This window comes from Vidua macroura, chromosome 1 (genome assembly GCF_024509145.1).
Source record: "Vidua macroura isolate BioBank_ID:100142 chromosome 1, ASM2450914v1, whole genome shotgun sequence".
NCBI classification, from domain to species: Eukaryota; Metazoa; Chordata; class Aves; order Passeriformes; family Viduidae; genus Vidua; species Vidua macroura.
The window spans coordinates 53,665,055-53,688,491 of NC_071571.1; the positions used below are offsets into that span (position 1 = coordinate 53,665,055).

A 23,437-nucleotide genomic window follows, 5' to 3' on the forward strand; every position below is an offset into this window, starting at 1 on the left:
TAATTGTTCTAATTCAATGCTACAGCTGCTAACTATCCAATTAAAATTGCGTGAAGAAAATTTCAGCACATAGCTGGCTGCTCCAAGTGCTGACATCTGAATGCTATAGGCAGTTTTAAACTTAGAATGAATTCTTTAGAACAATGGTTATGTTCCTGGCCTGACTGGCCATGCACAGTGAGGGAACACTTCCTGCTTCTTCATAAACTGTCTACTTCAATTATAATAGAAACTTACATGAAACCACTCAGAGATGAGAGAGAAAATGGCAATGACAGCGAAAGCTTACCTGACTAATGCCTTTTTGTGTTGGTTGGAAATCTGTATCTTCAAATACCCACTCCTACTCAGCCTACACATTTGTCTTCTGATGGCTCAGATATTTCTCATTGTTAGTAAGAGGCATAAAACTAAAACAGTACATTTTCTTTAAATGTTATTGCATAACTACAGTGTAAAACAAACATGTTCGCATCTCATTTGAAAACATCACCCTTTTTTTCCACAGTGATTGGGACTCCAAGATGAACTTAGGCTAACAAGAGTGAGAAATCTTGCCATTTCAGGATGACAGGCCAGGGTCATGGCTTGAGCTAAGATTTTTTAATCAAGTTGAGCACTCAAGTAAAGCACCTGAAAACCAAATTATAAATAAAGCCTGATTTGCACAGTTTCTGCAGTTTCAGCACAACTTCTGTTGTTGTCATTGGATTTTCCATTTTATTTTCTTCCTTGCTGGAATACATGTACCATCATCTGTAGTTGCAATCATCTGAGAGATTCTGAAATATGTATTCTTCAGATATCTTTACTATTTTCATGCCTACAAAGCTTAACTCACGCTACAAAGCTTCACCCCACTACTTATAAATAGATTCATTTGTAATCAATATAAGTAATAAAGACCAAGGATAAAATCTAGCCCTTATGGCCTCTGAGAGACACAAAAAAAAAAAAAAAAAACCCTTCAGGCTATCTTCAAATGGACTCCAAGGGAACTTGGTGGCATTTATTTTGAAGAAAAAAATCATAAGAAACATTAAAAGCAACCCTTTGTTCAAGGAAGCACGTCTAAAATTTAATCTGAAATCATAGTGTTTATTATTGAGTCTACTTAAAATTCACTTACTAAATGAAGTCACAGCTATCTTAGAAAAATATTTCAAAACAATGTTGTTTTCTTATTTGATTTTATATACTTATTTGATTTGAGTCAGGCAACTAATAGTCATAGATAGTCTCACAATTCCCATACTGTGGGAAAAGCAAAGAATGCTTATTTAATCTCACTATTACTTTGTGATGATGATTCAGTGAATGCTCAGATTTAAGAAAAAAAGTAAAATCAACTTGTAAAAAATAATTACTTCAGCATATAAACTTACTTGAGGCTGAGAGACTTGATGAGACAGACATATGCTTGTATTCCTTTCTTTCCCATACATGTAAGAGTCTTAACACTCATCAAACTTTACATAAATGCAACAACTGGGTTAATTAAAAACTCTCTTTTGACCCCACAGTTACACAGTTTATACAAACAGAAATGAGAGCTGGGCTCACACTCTAGGGAACTTCTCAGAACTTACACATCTAGGCCAGTAGATCAAAGTTTGATGGCCTTATCCTGTGTATACTTTGGTAGTGTGAGACACCAAATACAAATTCTTTGAAACCAACTGATGCCACTTTGATGAGCTGCAAGATTAGGGAACCAATGTGTAACTCCTGCAAGTACAGAAACTAATCCATGAGGCACAAGGGACATGTATTATAGACTCTCTAACACAGAGACCTAACAAAGACTCAGAGGTTTCAAAAACAGGCTCTATGCTTCATACCCAAGTATGGCTTTTTGACACACGTGCTTCTAGAAGGAAATGCCCAGAAAGGCTAGGTGGCTCTTTATGTCCTTGAATGGCCATGACTGCAATGTAATTTTTAAACACAACTGAGTATTTTATGAGAACGGATCTCTTTTTTGAGAACTTAATATTCTTCATAACCCACAAATACTTGGATCATGCTCTTCTCAGTGAAAATAGTATTAGCTAAAGACATACCATTCGTATATATATACACACTTAAAAGGGCACTGAAAAATTGTTGCTTCTAAGCATCACTTGCTTGCACAAAGAAAATGCAGTGCAATATAAGTGCACACTCAACTTATTTCCTGTCAGGCTCCTCCATCATTCAGTAAAGATGTGCAAAAGTGATGTTACTTATCATAAGGCCTTATTTTAATATACATCAGTTAAATCACATGATAAAAAGTTTAATTTCCCAACTTCTCTGGTGCTTTCACATGAGAATTTATACTTTACAGAAGCATAACTACTGCATCTTTACAACACTGCTTCTCCGAGTTCCAACTTCATAGCTAAGAAGCCAAAAAAGAGAAAATTAAGAATAAACCCACTATGATAGTTTTTTCAGCTATTTTAACAACATCATATTTTTCAGGTGCTCCAATAATACTTTCAACAGTTTCATTCACATCCATGAGGACTCAGCACTTCTACATATTTTGCATGTGGCATCACAAGGCAGGTACTCAAAATATGAGGCACACATATGAAATGACATTTTAATATTTTGATTGAAGTGACTTATCCAAAACTATGTGGGAACTGTGTGGCAGATGAAGGAAGAGATTCCTGTCTGACATTCACTTTTGTAAAAAGGAAGCTATATTTCTGCTAGCTCTTACCTCTTTCACTTCTTTTTATACTCTGAATCAAATGAATTAAGAATTTGACAACAACCTGGTTCAGAAGGCAGACTCAATGCCCTCCTAATGATCAGTCAAGTCTATCCTGCATGCTTCAGGAAGATGGTACAGCAGAAAGACTGTTTTAAAAATAATCCAATGCATATTAATTAGAGGTTCTACAGTGTGGCAGCACACTACAGTAAAGTTGTTAGTGAGTACTCATGTTGGCATTGTTCTTATTTATTGTAGCATTTCTAGAAATCAAAATTCAAGCATTGAAAAACCCTAAACATTTGATCTAATGTAGTTAGACAATTTCTTATCTAGGTATCAAGGCAAACTGGTACCTTTGGGCTCACAAAATTCATAAAGGCCTTGGGGAACACGTGGCAACAGGTGAAAACATGCACTGTGTGGGACTCCGGTCCTCTTTACTGACAGCCAGCTTCTTTCCACTAACCTTAAAAACATGGAACAGAAAAGAGCATATCTGTTGCATCCTGGGCTGGGTTTAGATTAGGGGATTTATAATGTTAGTCAGCCGGTTCTGTGTATCCCCGTATTCTCCCCACGATGGTTCGCTCCAGGTCACTCACCATTGGAGCTTCCCCACGTCAGTCTTGTAACCACCCCCTGTTCATTCCTGAAACTTCCGTGTCAGTTACCCCATCCCTTTATCCCTATTCGTCCCAGAACCCTGTACACACCCCATCATGTTCCCATTGGTTACCGAGGCCCACGTCACCGCCACATCGCCTGTCCCCATTGGGTGGGAGGGCTTCCGCCCGTGTCTGCCCGCCCCCTATAAAACCTCATGCGCCCCAGTCCCGTCGCCGTCTTGTCCACGCGGCGCTTGGGAGCAGTCGCTGCTCTCCCCCGCAGCACCATGCGGCAATAAAACCTTCTCCAGCCAACTGCAAGGACAGGGTGTGCCTCCTCCGCCTCTTTACCTCATCCCAGTGCCAGTTACGCAGAGCATGGCCAGCCCACACCAGTGCACTGAACGCCAGAGCGCCCAGACCACACGGCACCCCGGTCCGGCCAAGAAGCAGTGCCTTTAGCCGGGCTCCGGAGCTGCCCCGGACTGGGGAGAAGAATGCAACGCCGCACATATCTATGACACTGCCATCACCTTTCTGCTCAAGTCTCTTGGAGAAAGAATTAATTCTTTAAAATGGAGCAGAAGAGCTCCCAGGCAAAACTTAGTTGTCAGAATATGTTGGTATGGTAAAAAAAATCTTATTTCTGGAAACTTTTTATCCCCCATGAGTGGGTCATTTTACCTGAAATGTTGCCAGTGTACTTGAGATTTAAGCAGACAACCAGCACTGGAAATTCTGTAAAGCTAAGGCAAGCAAAAACAAAACCTCATAATAGAAATTGTTAAGCTACTTCTTTACTATTATTTTTCTTTAGGACTGTCTATGAGTACTAAGTACTGTCTAGACAGTAGTTGTATATTAAATGTGTGTACAGACAAAATCCTGTCATTAACATAAATACACAGGTTTTTTCAAGACTTCTCTGCTATAAGCTCCACAAGTCATTGTAACAGAGGCAGGCCATGCACAAACATGGCACAGTCATGGACCAGATTTCACTACAGCCAAAATTTAAAACATATTTCCTATTACAATATTCCTCATACGAAAATACGAGTGCTGTTTCATTTTGAGACTTTCCTATGACATCTGGATATAGAACTCTCTCGTACTACATATATACTGCATAATTGTGTATATGTGAAAATCACATACTACAAACTGTACTGGAATTGGATTTTCCATTTTACTTCTTCAAAATATGTTCAATTTCTTAATCCATTCCCCTTTAGAACAGAATCTGCTTTTATTGAATTCCCACAGGCCAAAATCTTGAAAACATTTGTAATTCAGTATAAGAGAGTTACTCTTGACAAAATTAAAGGCTTGGGTATGGCTGGTGGTGTGGTGTTTTTTCATTGCACAGAATTTAAAAATTAAAGTAAAAATTTGTCTTGAAACACCAAAGCCAGGCAGCGCACATTTTCAGCTTAGCAAGAGAGGCATGAATACAGCTGAATTTCTGATTCAAAGTACAGTTTAATTTTAGATGTGTTCATGGGGTTGTTTCACTTTCAATGAATTGGCATTTTTAAATGTAAAAATATTCCATCGTAAGATTTCCAACCAGTTTTAGTATTTATTTAATAGACACATGCAAAATTTAATTCCTCTCTCTTGTCTGTTAGGAATTACTCCCAGAAATATCATATTGCCTTAGGCCTTCAATCAGCTGCTTTTCAGTTGCAGAAACCTCTACATGTAAAAAACCTCCCTATAGTATTATGAACGTGAATATAATTTCATTTGTCTTGGGACAGCCTTCAATATGCCACAAAAGTGTATTTCAACAAAAAATGGTTGAAATGGTCATATTAAAAAAAAAAAAAAAAAAAAAGAAGCAAACAAAATAATTCCCAGCCAAAATCAAACCCAAACCAGCACCAAAACTCACACAATTAAAAAAAAATGCAACAAAAAACGACCACCAAAGCAAAACCACATGTTATAACTTTTGCTCTTCTATATGTTCACAATACTGAATGTAGAAGCTTTTACCAGATGCTAGGAATTTTTTTTTTGCCAGGATGCATATGAAATGACTTCCAAAATAAGAGGCAATCTGAAGATTAATTAAAAAAAATAAACTACCACCTTCATAAGTTTTCACAAATAATAAACTTAAAACATCAAATAATTGCCAGCTATCAGATATTTCAATACTCAGTTTACTGTGACTTTTTTTTCTGAGGCACATTCAGAGAAATGGCTAAAGAAACTGTAATGGCCTTCTGGGACAGGAAGACTAAGGTTTCAGTAAAAAATGTTAAATTAATTTTTATAGTGATGCAAAATCAGGGAAGGGTTGTTAAGGGATGGCCTCTTGCCACAGGGTGGAGGTTTGTTATGGTATCCTTTTAGAGTCTGCAGGTGTTTGGCAGGAGCTGAAATCAGGGCCAGCTGTGATATTTCAGCTCCGATATTTCCCTCCCCATATTTCTCAGAAGTGATGCATCAGGATGATGTCTTACACCTGATGTACTCAACTTGTGTGGTATGACTGGAACTGTTGGGGGGGGGCATGGGGGAAGTGCCACTGCATGGTTTTCATTTTATTTTCAGCTGACAACATTCATGTAGTAAAACTCATCAACATGAATGGATATAATATAGTAAAACACCTTATTACAGTTTATTAAACTGCCCATTTTTTCTGGTTTGTTTTGGTGCTTCCTGTATTATGCCAGCTATTTAATTAAAGTAAGAACACTCTATAAAAGAATGTTGAAAGAAATTACAGTGCAAAAAAGGTGAAGGCAATGTTCTAGAGAAGAAAAAAACACCTTCAGTCACCTCACTTAACCAGCAAAGATCTTTGTTCTTGTATACTTAGCTGCAGTACAGTGCGTACCTGTTTTTGTTTTATCTTTTGGGAGAACTTGAATAGTTTCTATTAAAAATGGTATTCTCTTTTAAGTTTGTTTTGTTTGGAAAGCTTCAAACCACATTGTATTTCATACACATATGCCCCAGGGTATGTAAAATGGGACCATACTGAGGTCACTCATAAGATTTTTAAATGTTTTAAGAATTCCTTTAATGTTTGTACTATCTTGGCCTGGTTAAAAGAGCACATTTTTTTAAATAGTTTTAGAAGTTTCACTATATGAATTTTCATAGTCTATACTGCTCTATTAAGCATTTGTAAGAACTTTCACAAACATTGCTTTCTCCCTCACATTTTTAATAAATTTGTTCCCTTAACTAGTCAATCTCCTTTTTCTCTCAGCCATTTTATCCAAATATGCACAAGTACACGCATACATCTCTCCACAGACTGATCGACTTACCAGTACAAATGGCTGTGGTATTCATTTTAACCACAAATGAATAAAAGATTATAATCAGTGGGAAAAGTGGACATTTAACTCCATTCATGGAAAAACAGTGTCACCTGGCATTCCAACTTAGTAAGAAATTTCCTGGGTTTTGGCAGCTCACTTGGAGTACAACTAAAGCTGTTAATGATATAAGCAAAATGTCCTGGGATCAAAAAATATGTTGTTTTATCTCAGCTTATAGGAGGAGTTATATAAGCCACTCCCAGCCTTCAGAGCTCTGTGGTCCTTTCAGTTAAAATAAAATTTGAAAGCACAACCAGCCTGTAGCAAATTGAGTTCCGTTAGATCATTTCTATCATCTCCTGTAGTTGTCTTACCTCCTCACACGTGGTTCTAGCCATCCCAGCCCCCTCCTCAGATTTCTGTCTTCATCTGGTACGAGCCTAGAGCATGCTTTGTGGCATTACTGACAGCTGAGCTGACGTCCCTGCAGTGCATCTTGGTCACTAACAGTGCAAGACTATGTTTACAATGCAAGGTGTTTGTATTATGGATATAAAAATCCGAAGATGAAGGAGGAAGATAATGGCAATAAATGAAGTAAATAAAATGTTTAGATCCAATCTTGATGGTAACACACAAAAAGGAAGATGTTAGCTAAGCCTGTGTATTATCTATTAGACTTAGATAAGAGCTGGGTGAAATTGAACTATCAGTGGGTTTGTTGTTTTTCTGGACTCTACAATGGTTGAGAGCAAATGGCAATGAGAAGCAGATAACTGTGCTATGATCAAACCGTGTTATGTAAAATTAAAGAGTTTAACATCAGCATCAGTATTAGTATCAGTATGCATGGCTATCATATGCCAGTTGAGTGACATCTTTCTTAGAAATGTATTTTCTGATCTAAACTTAGTCTGAGAAAACCATATTATAATGTGAGCACTGAGAAGAATTATTACGAAGTTTTCATACTTGATGAAAATGTGGGTTCAGGTTTACACATAAGAAAATGGGTGGATTGATGAATAGGGGGATAAAGAATTGGTTGGATAGTCACATTCAGAGGGTATGGGTCAATGTCTCAGTGAGACATGATATTGGTGACAAGTGCTGTTCCTCAGGGGCACTTACTGGGACCAGTGCTATTTAATGTCTTCATCAATGACAGACAAAGGGATCGAGTGCACCCTCAGCAAGTTTGCAGATGACACCAAGCTGAGTGGTGCAGTTGACACACCTGAAGGATGGGATGCCATCCAGAGGGACTCTCAAATGCTTGAGAAGTGGGCCCATGGGAACATCACAAGGTTCAGCAAAGCCAAGCCCAAAATTCTACACCAGGGTCAAGGCAACCCTCAGGATCAATATGGGCTGGGGCATGAGAAGATTGAGAGCAGCCCTGCTGAGAACAAATACAGGCACCTGGTGGATGAGAGGCTGGACATGAGCCATAAATGCTTGCTTGCATTCCAGAAAGTGAAACGTGTCCCAGGCTGCATCAAAGGAAGTGTGACCAGCCATCAAGAGACCATCAAGAGAGAGGTCCTCCCCTTCTACTCTGCTTTCATAAGATCCCACCTGGAGTATTGTGTCTAGCTCTGGGGTCCACAGTATAGGAAGGAGCAAGTTGGAGGAGTCCAGAGGAGTGCAGTGGAGATGATCAGAGGGCTGGATGGAGCACCTCTGCAATGAGGAAAGGCTGAGAGAACTAGGAATGTTCATCCTGGAAAAGAGAAGGCTCTGGGGATTCACTGTTGTGGCCTTTCAGTACTTAAAAGGGGACTATAAGAATTTTTAGCAGGACCTGTTATGATAGGACAAGGGTTAATGACTCTAAACTGAAAAAAAGGTTAATTTAGATTAGCTATAATAAAGTTTTTTACAGTGATGGTCAGAAAACACTGGAACAGGTTGCCTCGATAGATGGTAAATGCCCCATCCCTGAAAATATTCAACATCAGGCTGAATGGGGCTTCTTAGCTGTCTGATCTTGTTGAAGATAACCCTGCAGATTGCAGGGTTGTTGGAGTAGATGATCTCACAAAGGTCCTTTCCAACTCAAAGTATTTTATTAGATTTCATAGTGCAGAGGATACCAAGATTACAGTCTCTCAGGTGATACATTTCTTCCCCAGTCAGACAGTCTCAGTCTTTTTCCCCTGCTTCCTTTGAACTGAAACTACCTGTGAGAAAACACTTCTTTCAGAAATGAAATAAAGCTATAACATGCAGCTATGCACAAATATTTGCATTAAATTTCCAGTAGTAATGTCCAGGTGCCACATATTTCAGAGAAGGGTATAGAAAAGAAGGCTTTAAAGCAGTTTCATGAGGAAGAGATTAGCATGATTCTTACAGAAAAATATTCCAAAAAAACATGCCATATCTAACTGCAAAGCACCATGATACCTTTTATTGATAGGCTAACTATGTCAAGTAATAACCTGACGCATAGATATAAATAATATATATAATTATAATAATATATACATTTAAATGTTATTTAGGTGAATTCTAACAAGAGAGCAAGGTAGACAAGATAACCTCTTTCCAATTTGGGAGGTAATAGCCCATGACATATAATGTTTTAAAAACAATCTCTTTCAGAGTAGACTCAACTTCTTAAAATTCACAGCATCAAAAAAAGCACAGAATATTTTTCCAATGTTGCCCCAAGTAATGCCAAGTCTGAGTAAAATGCTCTTGCTGTATGTTCTTCAAAGCCCAATCTTAATCCCTGTGAAAGTTATGAAGTGAAAAATTTGGCCCATGGATACTTCACGGCATGATACTACATCATTTTAAGGAGAAAGAGCTTATTTATTTAATTAAAAAATATTCTTTCCCTGCAGTCACCTAACAAATATTATTTTATGCCTCTAAAATATAATATTTATAACAAACATTTATTATAAACATTTTTTTATGACAGGGATTGCTTTGCCTGCTCTTATTTTCCCAACGCTACAATCACAGTCTCAATAAACAGTTCTGACAGCAGACATGGGCATGTACAAAATCAGAAGAAAATACCAAAATAGTAACTGATCAGTCATTTTTTCTAGTGATTCTCTTTAGTAAAAATCAACTTCAAGGAGATGCATCACACACTAGAATAGCCATAAAATATTCAGTTGCAGTACTCAAGACAATATAATTCAGTTTGTCTTGGGCCCTTTAACCCTTCCTGAGACAGAGAGTCAAAAAGCAGGGAAGGCATCAGGGAATATGAAGATACTATAACTCTCCAGATACTAAAATATAAAAATATTGTTTATAATTAAGCATAGGTGTAATCCAGTGCAATATTTAAAATAGATACAGAGATGAACTGGTTTTAGCTACTGAAACCACCAGGCCAAGAAAAGGTTAAGATTCTTTCTTTATATGGATTTTGTGCTTCATTTTTTCTTTTTCCAGTCAAAATGTTGCCCATTTTTTTTCAAACAGAATTGATTTTGGTTATCCATACTTCATACAAAAAATTTGTTTTTTCGGGGCTCAAAAAAGGGTGCTTTTCTGCATATTTTGCGATAAAATGCAATTACATTCTATATTATGGTTTCTTTCTCTGTTTTACCAGCCAGTTTTGAAATATAGACTCTCTATGTGAGACGTGGAATACCTATGGTTTAATTTGTTGTGACAAAATCTGAGTTCCCAAGCATATAATTCATTTAAAGATTCTGTATTTATTTCTTAATATGACATACTATTGGATGAAACTCAATCCTCTCAAACCCCATTTTAAAGCAGCCAAAATCAGGTCTGAGTGGCAGGTGGAGTGATCATGACTCAGTATTTGTAAGACACGTGTAATAATGTACAGAAGAGACTTGGTGAGGACCAACCTGAGGATCTGAGAACACTTGCTGCATGTTGTTGATTGAGCCATATGGAACCCCACTCCCTTCAAAGAGCTGCAACCACTCAATTGTCACTTTTTCTGAAAACCTAAGAGCAAATAAGAATGAATGTGGATTAAACACTGTACTTTCAGATTCTAAGGAATGTATAGCATGTCTCCCTCCTCTTTCACTGCTTCTATACTCCTCTCCACTGATTTTTTTTCCCAGTCAGTGAATAAAATAACAAAAATGTACTACCTATGTTCTTCAGAAACGCAAAATGCAAAAACATAGGGGAAAGAACAGACTTCTGTTTCTATCTAATAATCTGAAGCAATGCAGGAATGATGTAAAGCTAAATTTGTCATCAGTTTCAAATAAGGATCAATGGGTTTCTTTCTTTCTTTAATTATACTAATGTGCTTCACATTTGTTTCCCATTATGTACATATTTAACAACAAAAAGATACAGTGCAAGTACCATACAATACTGCTCATTAAAAGCTGATGTAAAGCACCACCAAAAACATACATCAGGATTAAAAAACACATTTTTAGGTCAGATAACAAGACTGATCACATATTTATTTGTTGTATGGTTGTACAACCTATCCTAAGAACACCCAGTTCAGCATATATACACAGTGCCTGTACGCTGGTGAACACATTGCTCCAGGTCTTTGTATCACATACCAAAAGCTCATTTTACTTCTTTCTAAGCATTCCATTTCATAACTATTAACACCATTCTATTTTCCTTGTTTTGCTAGATAGATTTTCTTTCCTCATCTGCCTACTGATGTTGCATACATGAAGAGAAGACACCGTTAAAACAATACCAGTCACTGAGAGATGGTATTTTCTGCAGTCATCTGGGATCCTGAATCAAAGGTGAACTTACTTGGAGATAGTATTTTAAAGTTCAGGAAGATACCAGCTTATTAGAAATCAAAGATTGACTTCATGACCCAACACTGAAAAGAAATTAGATGTGATTTAAAGACTTGATGGAAATGAAATTAATAGAAACCTTTAAAAGGGACACTCAGTTACTGGTGTTCTATAGCTACCAGTTTGCTGTTCCTTAAAAGTAATTTGGAACTATGTCAGTAACATTCAGCTTTACTTCTAGCACAAGGTATGGATGGCCCTTTCTAGAAGAAATGGAAAGAGCAATAAAAAAGAAAAATCAAAATAAAAGGCCTTAAAAGTGCAAAATGTGTTATAGAATGAAGCATGAGTCATGAAGAAATTAAGCATAATGCAGCATAGCTTCTAAATAAAACAGATAAAAGAATATTGCAATGTACTTCATTGAATAATAAAGTGATTTCATGGTAAAGACGTAGTCAGCCATAAAGACAGTGCTGCTGTTGGACTCATCTAGGATCTATCCAATTTAGTACTCTGTTGCAGCCATACCTAGAACCAGGTACATTGCAGGAAACTGGGGAAAAAGGTAAGTCTAGAGAGGCAGATAACCTTCCTTCCTCAATGATTGCAGCTATTAACCATGATTTTAGTCTAAAATAAAATTTGTATTTCCCTTCAGTACTCTCCATTCAACAACAATTCTCATAATCTGTATATTCTTGTTATTCATAGCTGTCTAGTATTAAGGTTTGGGGCTCAAACTACTGCACAATGTAAATAAGATTTGCATGAAAAACTGTTTCACTTCAGTTACAGATGCTGATTATATAAGATTATGCTGTTCCCTGCTAGCAACAAAGTTGCTTCATATTTCATGCCCCACTATATCCCTTGATATATATGGAAAGCTTTTTTCAGCTTCTACTTTTTGACACTTCAAATTCTACTATCTCATTTCTAACAAGACAGGACAACTGCAAGAGGAATCTTGGACTCAACTTCATAACCATGGTGCTGAAGACCATCTAGGAAATTATTGTCATTCTCAATGTATAAAGCACATTCAATTGATCTGTTAGTAATGAATAAGTCCTGCTAGGCTATGTTCCTGCACTTCTTTTGAAGAAAGACTTTATAAATATCTTCCTGAGTATAAAAAACCAATACTGGTGCATTTAAAGGATAGCCTGAAAATGAAGTCTTTTCAGTGGGAGTGTCTATAATCTATATCTGCATAACCAGTAGGCTACTTCCTGATATTGTGGTAAATCTGAATAATTTTCAAGATATATATTCTCCTTCAGCTACACCATTGTGACTCAATATATAGTGGAGTTGTATATATAAGTTGCAGAACCTGTGTATATGTTAAGCAAAATTTCTGTGATTCTATATGAATTTCTACAATTTAAGGTTGCACTTAGGTTTTTCTTTCCTACATAACAGATAAAAAACACCTACAATTTCATAGAAAACAAGAGATTGTCTATTATCCTCAAGGGACACACACAGCATTTCTTCTTGAAACTGAAACTCTGTCTAACTCTGATGTAGAATAGTTTCCTTTATTTGTGTTAAAGAGAGGCTGCTGAGAACATATTGTTAAGCAAACTGGTTAAAACCAAAACAGAACATCACCACTGCCAATAAAGGTCTAGTATTCAGATTTTGAGAGCAACAGCATGGGACTATTTTGCTCATTCAACTGTGTTTTATATATTGAAACATCTGCTGTACATCATTAAGGGAGAAATACTGTTTCAAAATCTGATAAAAGCTAAGCCATGGATTAAAAAATGTAAATTTCTACTTCTGATGTCAGCTGTACAAACTTCAATTTATTTTTTTTACCAACCTGTATGTATTATTCCCCCAACTAAACATAATTTGTGACAATACTTATACAAATATATACCATAACCATTACTTAAAGTGAAGGGCTGATGTTTAGTTTGCTAAGTACCCATTAATAACATACTCAGCACTCCCAAATAACAAGAGAAGACCCTCAGCAAAAACTTCCAAGAAGTAGAAGACTAACATTCTCTCCTGAAAATGAAAGCTCTGCCGGCAGAAATTTAGAAGATCTGGCCAATCCTTTTTCTCTTAACATATTTTAAAATGTCTTTCTATGCTTTTTCATTGTTTTCAATAAATATCCTACTTTGTATAATTTTCAGTTAAGAAAAAGAAATTATTGACTTTCTTTATATATGCACATACATAAATAAAATCACTGTGATGGAAACACATACAAGGCTAAACAATGGTCCATCTTCCAAACCTGAGCTAATAGGAAAAAAAAAGAATCCAAGACTGTAGAGCATCTGAACTCTGAAACATGACACTTAGAAAAGGATCTTTACTTCAGAGATATTCAGTGACTGCAGAAGAGCTCAACACTGCTCACACTACAGCTTCATTTATTTTCAGAGCAGTCCCTTTTCCTATAAAATATTCCATTTGCCACATATATGTATACATACATATATATATATATATATATATATATATATATATATATATATAAAATCACATAATGTCCTCTAAATTACCTGTGATTTAGTTATAGAAATGTTTTAAACATGTAGCTTTGCTTTCTGCAATTACTACCAGTATTTTAGAAGTTCTAAAGGATTTGCTGTTTTCTGTACTACTTTGTGGTATGAAGCTCAAATTCAGGCTCTTTCTGAAAGCACCTCTGAAAAAGGAAGGATACATACCCCAATGAAGAACAAACCCATTGCTAGGACATTTACTGCAAAGCCTGAACTGAGGCTTACTTCCTGAATAGGTCAGAGTCTCCATGATGTCTTATCTGCATTTTAAGTAATACTCAAAGGCTCCTCTGAACTAAATTACACAGCAATCATGAAGATACTAAAGCTGCAGTATTGAAATGAGGCATCAAATTCCAGAACATTTAACATTAAATACATTTCATGCTTTAAAATATTTTAAGAATAGAAAGTGTGACATAAGCTGAACTAATTGAAATTGGAAGAAATCCAACTAAATATATTTTTCTTCAATTAGTAAATCTAGCAGGCATCATTAAATGAAAACATCTAAATTTAAACTATACACTCAGCAAATTTATAAAAAATTACACCACAATATAAGGAAAAACTCTGAAAGGCAAAAAATTAAATATAAAATAAAGAAAGTTTTACACCTTGTTTTCTTATATAAGCTACAAGTGTAGTTTTGCTTCTTGAAAAGTAGGATCTACATTCCCTTTTGCTTTCTAACAAATTCTAATTTTAAAAAAGTAAGAAATGCATCTTTGCATGTAAAACAGAAAAAGAATGTCTGCTTGACTTGTGCAAGTTATATGAAATGGCTTTAATGAGTTCATTATTTTAATAGCACTTGGGTGTGTTTCTAAGTTTCTCATTTTGATAATTATTAAAACAAAATTTGTTTCTTTTTTTTAGCAATATTTTGTCTTTCAATGAAAAAAAGACTTTAAAAGTTTGAATGAATCTACTTTGTGTGTATTCCATTTTCTATGTTTCCTAGGAAACCTTCTATCCTTGCTATTGTGGAAGGGCAACCATGTTTCTCTAATGGATAAAACCATCCAATTCCACACAAAGTAAGTTTAGAAGAGCTACTAAAGCAAAATACTGCTCTTTTCTATAGGAAACTTATGGCAATTAATTTAGAGAAGTAATTTGGACAACCACCAAACACAGATGGAACAGCAACCTCTACGACTGGTAAGAGTTTTCTACATGTGGTCAATCATAAAAAGCTCCTCTGTTCTTGCTGAAGTCCACAAGAGCATTCCTGTGTTTTCTAGCACAACCCAAATCTGCATTGTAGTTCTTGTTTCATTTTGTTCTATCAACAGTCTCTTCACTTGCAAATACCTACAATATTATTTCTCTTCACTACCAAACACTTCTTTAAGTGTAGTAAAATGAGTAAGAGAGTTCGTACAGTTTCTTAGAGTAGCATCTATGGAAGACACTATACAAAATAAAAGTCCTAGAAAATATTTGTTTGGAAAATTCAAAGAATGGAGCATTATCCTTTAGTGTACAGTGAATATAGAATTAGTGTTTTCAAAGTGAGTACTACAGTATTTACTCAGTGTGTAAATAACTCTGTTACTATCTACTTTTCTGTTACTGGTGAATCACTGGAAAAACCACAATGGACAAAATATTAAAATATTTATGATCAACATGATTGTACAGGTTTTACTGAGCCATATTTCAAATACTTTAAAAGATGTCACATACAGTAGATTATAAGTGGAAGCTACATAAAAAATAGTATCCAGAAATTTGCAGGTACAACAAATCCACCAGGAAAATTATTTTATATTTCTGCATACTACAAATATTGTTACCAGTTTTATAGAACTATTAATAAATCTTCACCTTTATGCAAAAAATTTCTGCATGAGATTAATGGACTTTCTCCTCATTCCTGTATCAAGATTTGCATGCTGCTTTAAAACTATGTATGTTTTTTAAGGAATGGCATACCAGACAGAAGGACACACATCTACCTTGTAAAATTTATTTCTTATGGCTACTGAGTAGTTATTCCAGCATGTAAAAGAACTAGTTCTTTTTGTAGTCAGATAATGTTAAGCTACACACATTAGAAATATACTACTTTTCTCCAACCTTCCTCTGTTTTACTCAAGTACAAAAAAGGACCACAATTTTTATAATTATGACAAAAGAAGTGCAAATTAACTGAAAATAAGCTAGGTAAACGCACATCAATAAAAGCACATTGAGAAGGATGAAAAGTTACATTGATTTTATTGCTGGTTTTCTTTTAACCCCAAGGGGATTAAAGAGCTAACAAGGGTCAGGTCAAAAAGTTCATTTAAAATCACTGATTTCAGTAGCCTGAAGTTAAAAATGTAAGTCATCAGAAAAGAGATGGCAAGTTCCTTTTCAGAAAGGATCTTGAACTTCACACAGATACGAAAATCTTAGAGGGTTATTAAAAGGTAAGAAAAGAACATAGAAAATACACATTAGCTTACCGAGTCCAAAAATCAGATGCTTGAGACATTTTGGCTCTCTCTCATTTGTATACACAGAAGTCAACATAAAATAACAATTGAAAACAAAGCATTTTAAAGCAAAATGTGGCAATTCGGTAGCCGATGTCTACACAGCTCAGCCCTCTATGTGCTGATGGTGAAGTAGATGACTGGGGAAAGTAGACCTGTGCCACACTGAAGTCAATTGTTTTTCAAACTTCAAACACCTGTCTTGCTGAAGCTGTAAACAACCAGATGCTCATTCCTGTAATGTTATCAACAGTGACTTCAGTGAGCAAGGCTCTTGGCTTAGAAAAGGAAATGGTGGGGATATGGAAGGAGATTTACAAAGACTGGGTGTGTCTCAACAAGTGCGAATTTAACAATGCTTCTCATCAGGCAAATTAAACATCTTACAATACTCCCTTTAGGTGCCCTCCTCTTGTCTTACTAGGTGGAACACATTTAGCAACGACTTTATTAACTGAGGATCAAGTTCCTCTGTGTTTCCTTCCTGCTCATTCCTTTTCCCCTCACACTTACATATGTGGCATGCAGCTGTATGGTCAAGAATAAGGGGTTTAAAATATAAGTGCTAGGAATAGAAGTTCCACTCTGAGTCATTTCCAGCCCTAACACTTCTGAGTCTACAATAATTTAGTTAGAGCTGCAGGAGCACTGATCATACTGAGTTTATGTGTTCTTCTTTATGTGAAACTGCTTCAATTTAAAGGCTGAGGGCATGACTGCTACTCACCTTCCACCTATACACCCCACACACTCTGTTCCATTTACAGGTTAATTTCCCAAAGTACCTTGGAGCACACATTTAGCAGCCCTTAAAATGTGTCTATATTACTGAGGTGCATGGCGGGATTAATGTTCAAATTCTGGAGTAATTTGAAGAAGGTCACGAAATTAAGCCCCCTTTCTCAAAGCAGTTTATTTTTAAACTGGTATTATACTAGATTTTGCACAGATGTCAAATTTCATGTGCGGTCTGTATATGTGTGTCTTGACATATGCATACTTATATATACACATATAAAATAATCTGCTTTGTGTCTGGTACTATTGTGTTCTAGTGGAAGCAAAAGTAAAAGTGAAAGGGAGGTAGAAAGCAACAATTAAAACTTGGTTCTCTTGTTTGTGAGTTAGATGTACATTTCCAGAGGTTTTCTCTGGAAACTTAAAAAATAGAGTGCTCTGCAGTCTCTCAGTTCTCACATAAGCTGGGAGTCTCAGGGGCCTCAGTGGTAGCCATTGAACCTGACCTCCACCCAGGTAGGGTGATTTTAAATTGTCTCTTGGCACATACACAAGAAAGGAAGGCAGAAGTAATTTGGTTTTGTCAGAGTTCTGCTTTCTTGTCATTTGGGAGAAATGTAACCTAAATAAAGAGGCAGATACAGAAGGCACCAAAACTTTTTTTTTTTTTTTTTTTTTTAACTGAAGAGTAGATGTGCAAATGCTAGCAGTGGAAGGAGAAAGAGGAAATAAGATGAAGAGGGGGAAGGGGGCCTGTAGGAAGAGGAGGAAGATGATGGGAACAGGAAAAAAAAATCCAGCATAGAAGAAAGAGGACCAGAGATGGGAAAGGGACAGCACCACCTGTAGCAAAACAAGTTCAAAATGCCCCATAGGTCTATATCCTTCTTCCCTGTGAATATCCTATGAAACAGTGGTCCTTGCAGCATTTTACTCATTTCCCCATAGACTGTGGAACTAAAACCATATCTCAAGATGGAACTGTTTTCTGTAATCCCTCCTATTGCTTCAGTATGAGAGCAGGCTCTCTTAGAAGCAGCATATCACTCCACAGGGGTTTAACTTCCTTTTATTGACATCTGACATTCTCTGTGGATATGTGAAGTTATCCTTCCTTATTTGCTCTCCCTCTTTACCTTTCATTTGTGCCCTACAGATGGAATAGAGGTGTGCAGAGAGCAAGCTGGATTGAAGAGTTAAGGACAGGCATGCTTCACTCTTCATTTCTGTCAGAGAAGAAAGAGGATGAGGAAATTCTTTCTGAAATGAATGGAGCAATTCACACTTTTCAGAGCTGTTGTTTCATGTTGCATATATGTCTGAAGTCATATTCATCCTGGTCTTGTATTCTCACTCAGTTCAGTATATCTAACTTTGATGAATATATCATTTCACACCCTTCTGAAAAGTCTTCTGTTTAAAGGTCAATTTCTTCTAAGTGCTGCATAATCCCCATGGTTACCTGACTGTCTTGAAATCTGGCATGGTTATCACAGGCGGTGAGTAGAATTATTGATCTAAATTAGAGGTCACATGAGTCAAGATTTCCCAAGATAGAGCCTTTTTCTTAAAAAACCCCAGCATTCCTTAACATTGACCAATTGTCCTAATGTTTCCTTTGTGCACACATATAGAAATAAAACTGTGACCAAAGAGTCTTAGTTGCTCAGATTTTAGCAAATGAAAGCCACCAAGTGTCTCCTTGGTATTCAGAGTTCAGATGCTTTCAAAAATTTCAGCTCCACACATGAAGCAAATTAAATGCTCAAGACTTCAGGGAGTTATTGACCCCTGAGTAGGTCTGAACACCTCCTTCTATTGCTATACAAAGCCTGGCAAACCCTTTTTCTTAAGAGGAGGAAGTAAAGAATCCTTCTTTTTGCACTTCCTGAATGCTCAGAAGTTAGAAATTAATTACAGGTAGTTAATTTTGAAAATTAGGGGGAAAAAATTGAAAAGAAAAGGTGAAACACAGCTCCAGAAATATTTCAAAAAGGATAAGGGCAAGAAAACAGGGTAGATAGATCAATAGAAACCTGCTCTAGGCTCTGGTGGAGCCTTGGTTTATTAGGATTAGAACAGCATCAAAGGCTTGAAAAAAATATATGCTTATATCTACTGTGCAACAGCAGTGCTATATGTAAGCAACTGCAGAGTACTAAGCATCTGCCGTACATGCTGCTTAAATACCAATGACTTAGTGGAACAGAAAGGGTGTATAAACTGAAAATGGCTGCAGGAGAGTTTGGGGAAAAAAGGAGTGTCTCATCTTAACAAAGTTACTGTACTTCACACAACTGTACTTCACTTGCTAGACTGAGAAAATTGATGTCTAAGAATATGTCTTCTAAATTGCTTGAGCTTATATCTCCACAAATTCATTTTAAAGTGGACATCAGTGCATATACAGTGAGTGAATGGAAGGGTCTGCAGGTGTTTTTATCCAAGTAATGCACCTTAGGGTTATATTTTCCACATGCTGGAAACTGTAATACTATCAAGCAATCAGTGAGTAAATTAAGGTATCTTTCACTGAAATTCTATCATTACTATTTTGTCATTTCCCTTCATTTCTCAAGGGCTGACATTTTTCAGCACTGAGAAACTATTCATCTAATTCTCTAAGTAACTTCAAAAATAAACCACGTACATTTTTACAAAAAAACTCTGCATTAGTGAATTAAAGCAAAGTTACCATGGAATGTGTGTGGAAACACATTCAACTTCCATTAGAATACCAAAGGTGTTTGTTATATCTGTGTTTTATAACTGATTGCCAGATGAGCTCACAATAATATGACATAGCAGAATACTTTAGAAATGTCTACTCCAAAAGTGTGTATACATTTACATACTTGCATATAATATTCAGCCTAAATGCAGCCTAAATTATAATAATAGAACACAAACTCTGAGAAAAAAAATACATAAAGAAGTAATTAGAAGAGCAATAATGTAATTTGATTAACTAATAGCTACAGATATAAAAACAAATTGTAATTCTGGCAATTCAAAGAACAGTTGTTCTTTGAACTTTATCTTCTTGTTCAGACATTGCCCATAGGAAAAAAAAAGACAACTTCCAAAATTAACCAGAAGCAACGAGCTATCAAGTGCCTATCTATGGATGGCAAAATAGCCTTCTCATACAGTACTAGAGTACATCAGACAAATTCCATACTAAATAAAGTCCAAGTAATAAGTCAACATGAACCAACTTTGAAACTAAAACTATGCATCAATAATGTAAAAGCTGGTCAAAAGGTCAGATCAAAAGATAAATTATGGCCGTTCAGGGGCTCAAAAGATATAGCAAGAGTGGCTTTGTCTGTGCTATCACAATCCATTTGTCATAGGAAGGTAAAAGAAGAGTTCCAAAAGTTAATCAGGGACAGTTGCACCATAATTATTCAAAAATGTAGTCACCTGGTACTTTGTTTTTTCACCAGGGGCAGGGCATCTGAAAATGACAGAGACAAAAGTACAAGTGCAAACAGAACAGATAAAATAACTCTCTACACTCTTTAATGACTCATGATTCAGGTTCTCAGTATCCAAAAAATGTGGGATTTAAAGTGGGGGTGTGGATGTGCTACTGAAACTCTTTTTCTTGGATGGAATGAAAAGGGGAGAGACCTGAATAAAGCTTCTAACACCCCCCCCCCTCGCCCACTAAAATTGCCTCAGTGATAACTGTTATGCATTTGTTGACAAAGACTAATACTGGCCAATGTCAGCATGATAGTATGACTTTTCTTAAATAATTAACCACCTCCTGTGCTCATCCCCAGAAGTATGAGGTGCTGCCAAAGCCACCTTTGGGAAGGTTTACACAGATTAGATTTTTTTTCATTACATAAATTTATCATCCTCTCCATTAAACAGAAGAGCACTCCACAGATATAAGGCCTTCTCAAACAGAATGAGGACGATAACTAAGCTATTTTAATCTCTCAAATAAAAGGTTTTTTGAGTTCTCTCTTTTAAAAAATTAATTAAATATTTAATAGGATGATTTCCAAACACATAGTCTTTTGATTTCAAAAGGAATGGCCCAGGGAGAATTTGTGGCACAGAGTTCTACAATACAGAATCAGCAGTAAGGGAGAAAAGCAAGCGGAACTCCCTTGGATACAGAAACACTCATTGAAAACTTTAAAATCCCACAGCAAAAGCAAATGGTGCTCCAAGCATTTTTTCCAGGTGCTACATTCATCCAGGAAAGCAGAAAGCACTGGTTTTGCTAAAATTCAAGTTATTGTTAAAAAGAAGTTAAAATGGTTTCTGAAAACTTAAATCTGTGGTCTGGCTTCTTTAGTTCACACTATAGTCTGTGTGCAAAAGGCAGACTATTTAACATCAGTAAGCTTTTGCAATACCTATTATAAAAACTAGAGTATCTCAAAAGAGTAAAACAAAAATTTCCACATGCCAAGGGTTTGTTATACATTACTCTTTGCATTAACAGATTAAATGTAGATTCTTCCTTTTTAATTAACTTACTGGGTTGATAATATGTCAATAAGTTCTTTTCTGTTCTCGACTCTGAGTGTATCAGTTTTGTATCTGGAATCTTTACTAACTTCAGGCAAATTCAGGATCTAAGTAAAAATAAAGGTAAGTTAGAAATGTGCTTGACAGGAGATATATATATATATACATGTATATGTATATGTATATGTATATGTATATGTATATATAAAACAAAATAATAACTGATATTTTAAAAATTACTGATTTCCAATAATCACTACTTATCATCAATCATCTAATACAAAGAAATTGAAAATTAATTATTACTCTTTTTGTAAAAAGCCTCCTGGCTGATGTTACATAACAAGTAAAGAAAAAAGAGAGAAATCAGACTGAAGATCCAAATCTTAGCTAACAGCTTTCAGGACTAGCCAGGAGAAATTTTTACCATAGAACACTAAAAAATAAGTTATTAACATGGAGATGGATAGATCTGTGGGATTATCCTGCACTAACTTATATGTCACAGAATAAGAAATATGTCTGTACTTCATACACTAGATGGAGAAAAGATATGTCTAAGGTTATTTCTTTCCACTTCAGTAATCTCTGTCAAAAAAAAAAAAAAAAAAAAAAAAAAAAAAAAAAAAGAGAAGAAAAAAAAGTCTTTTCCTATTGAAACACCATTGGTCTTCTTTATTATTTTTTCTGGAAGAATTAATAAAGAAAAGTGGTGGTATAACTTCTGAGAAAGGAGAAATACATCTTCAATGTGTAACTTCCACCTGCCACATTAGAACAACATGTGAAGACAATGTGTATTATACTATAAAGGGACTTAAAAGGGGAATTAAATATGCAGAATGCATCTTAGAATTTTGTACAGGCATTCATTAGAAAAAGCAGCTGTGTGGAAAATCAATATACTTTACCTATTTGTGCCACAATGACTTTCTATAGAACATTAATAAACACAAATGTGAGTTCTAGAAATACACCAATTACATCAACTACAGAGAACTACACCAATTACATCAGCTACAGAGAAAGGCAGCATAGAATCTTATAAAGAAAGAGACTGTCACATATTCTTCATGTATTTTTACTCACTACCACACACTAAAGCTCAGTTTTTCTTATTATGATTCTTGTAATAATTCTAAACATTCTACATTTTTATAGAGCCAATTTCTAAGATGGCTTAAAAAAATACAGTGTCTCAAACCTGAAGTTCCTATAGCCCATCATTCTATCTCTGCCTGTTGTCTGATGCTTAGGGAGAGTTTAAGAACAGGGCCAGTACATATAACACTTCCTTAATATTCATCCAAACTCCAGTCCTCTTCTGATTAGGACATTTCTGAGTTGAAGGTGTTTTCTATATATTTAGCAATCATCAATGGATTTATGTTTTATTAACATGTTGAATCGCTCCTTGAATCCATATGCCTGTGTACTACCCCATGTAAGTGATACGTAAGTTGGTGTCAACCTCTCTGATATTTGCTTGAAACATAACATTCTATTAATTCCTCTGACACTGGTTTAGACCAAGGCCACAATCATTTAATGACTCCTGACCTTGCTGGAGTGAATAAGGATACAGTTTCCTTTACAAGTGAATAGCTGTTGATTACATAAAATCATTAGCAAAACAGATATTCTTTCAGCAAATATTTAGAGATATTAAAAACAGATAGTCATCTTTGGCATAATTTTCACCTAGAGTAACAAAACTAAGCATGGAAGCAAGATATCTGTAAGTTATGCTAGAACAATGGTGATGTTACAAAACTGTTCTGCAGATTTATATCTGCAAGGTAACATAAAACATCAATCTAGAATCTTCCATCAATACT

General features: G+C 35.8%; 1 protein-coding gene across 1 annotated transcript in view; it reads right to left on the bottom strand.

The window, feature by feature from the left end:
• The window catches only part of SUGCT (succinyl-CoA:glutarate-CoA transferase), a 323,796-nt gene that overhangs the window by 178,100 nt on the left and 122,259 nt on the right, over nucleotides 1–23,437 (bottom strand). Inside the window, exons 11-12 of the mRNA XM_053997992.1 lie at nucleotides 21,609–21,706; nucleotides 10,454–10,556 (exon numbers count right to left, since the gene is read on the bottom strand). Of these exons, the coding sequence (XP_053853967.1) occupies nucleotides 10,454–10,556; nucleotides 21,609–21,706 (201 nt within the window). The remainder of the gene's footprint in view (nucleotides 1–10,453; nucleotides 10,557–21,608; nucleotides 21,707–23,437) is intronic.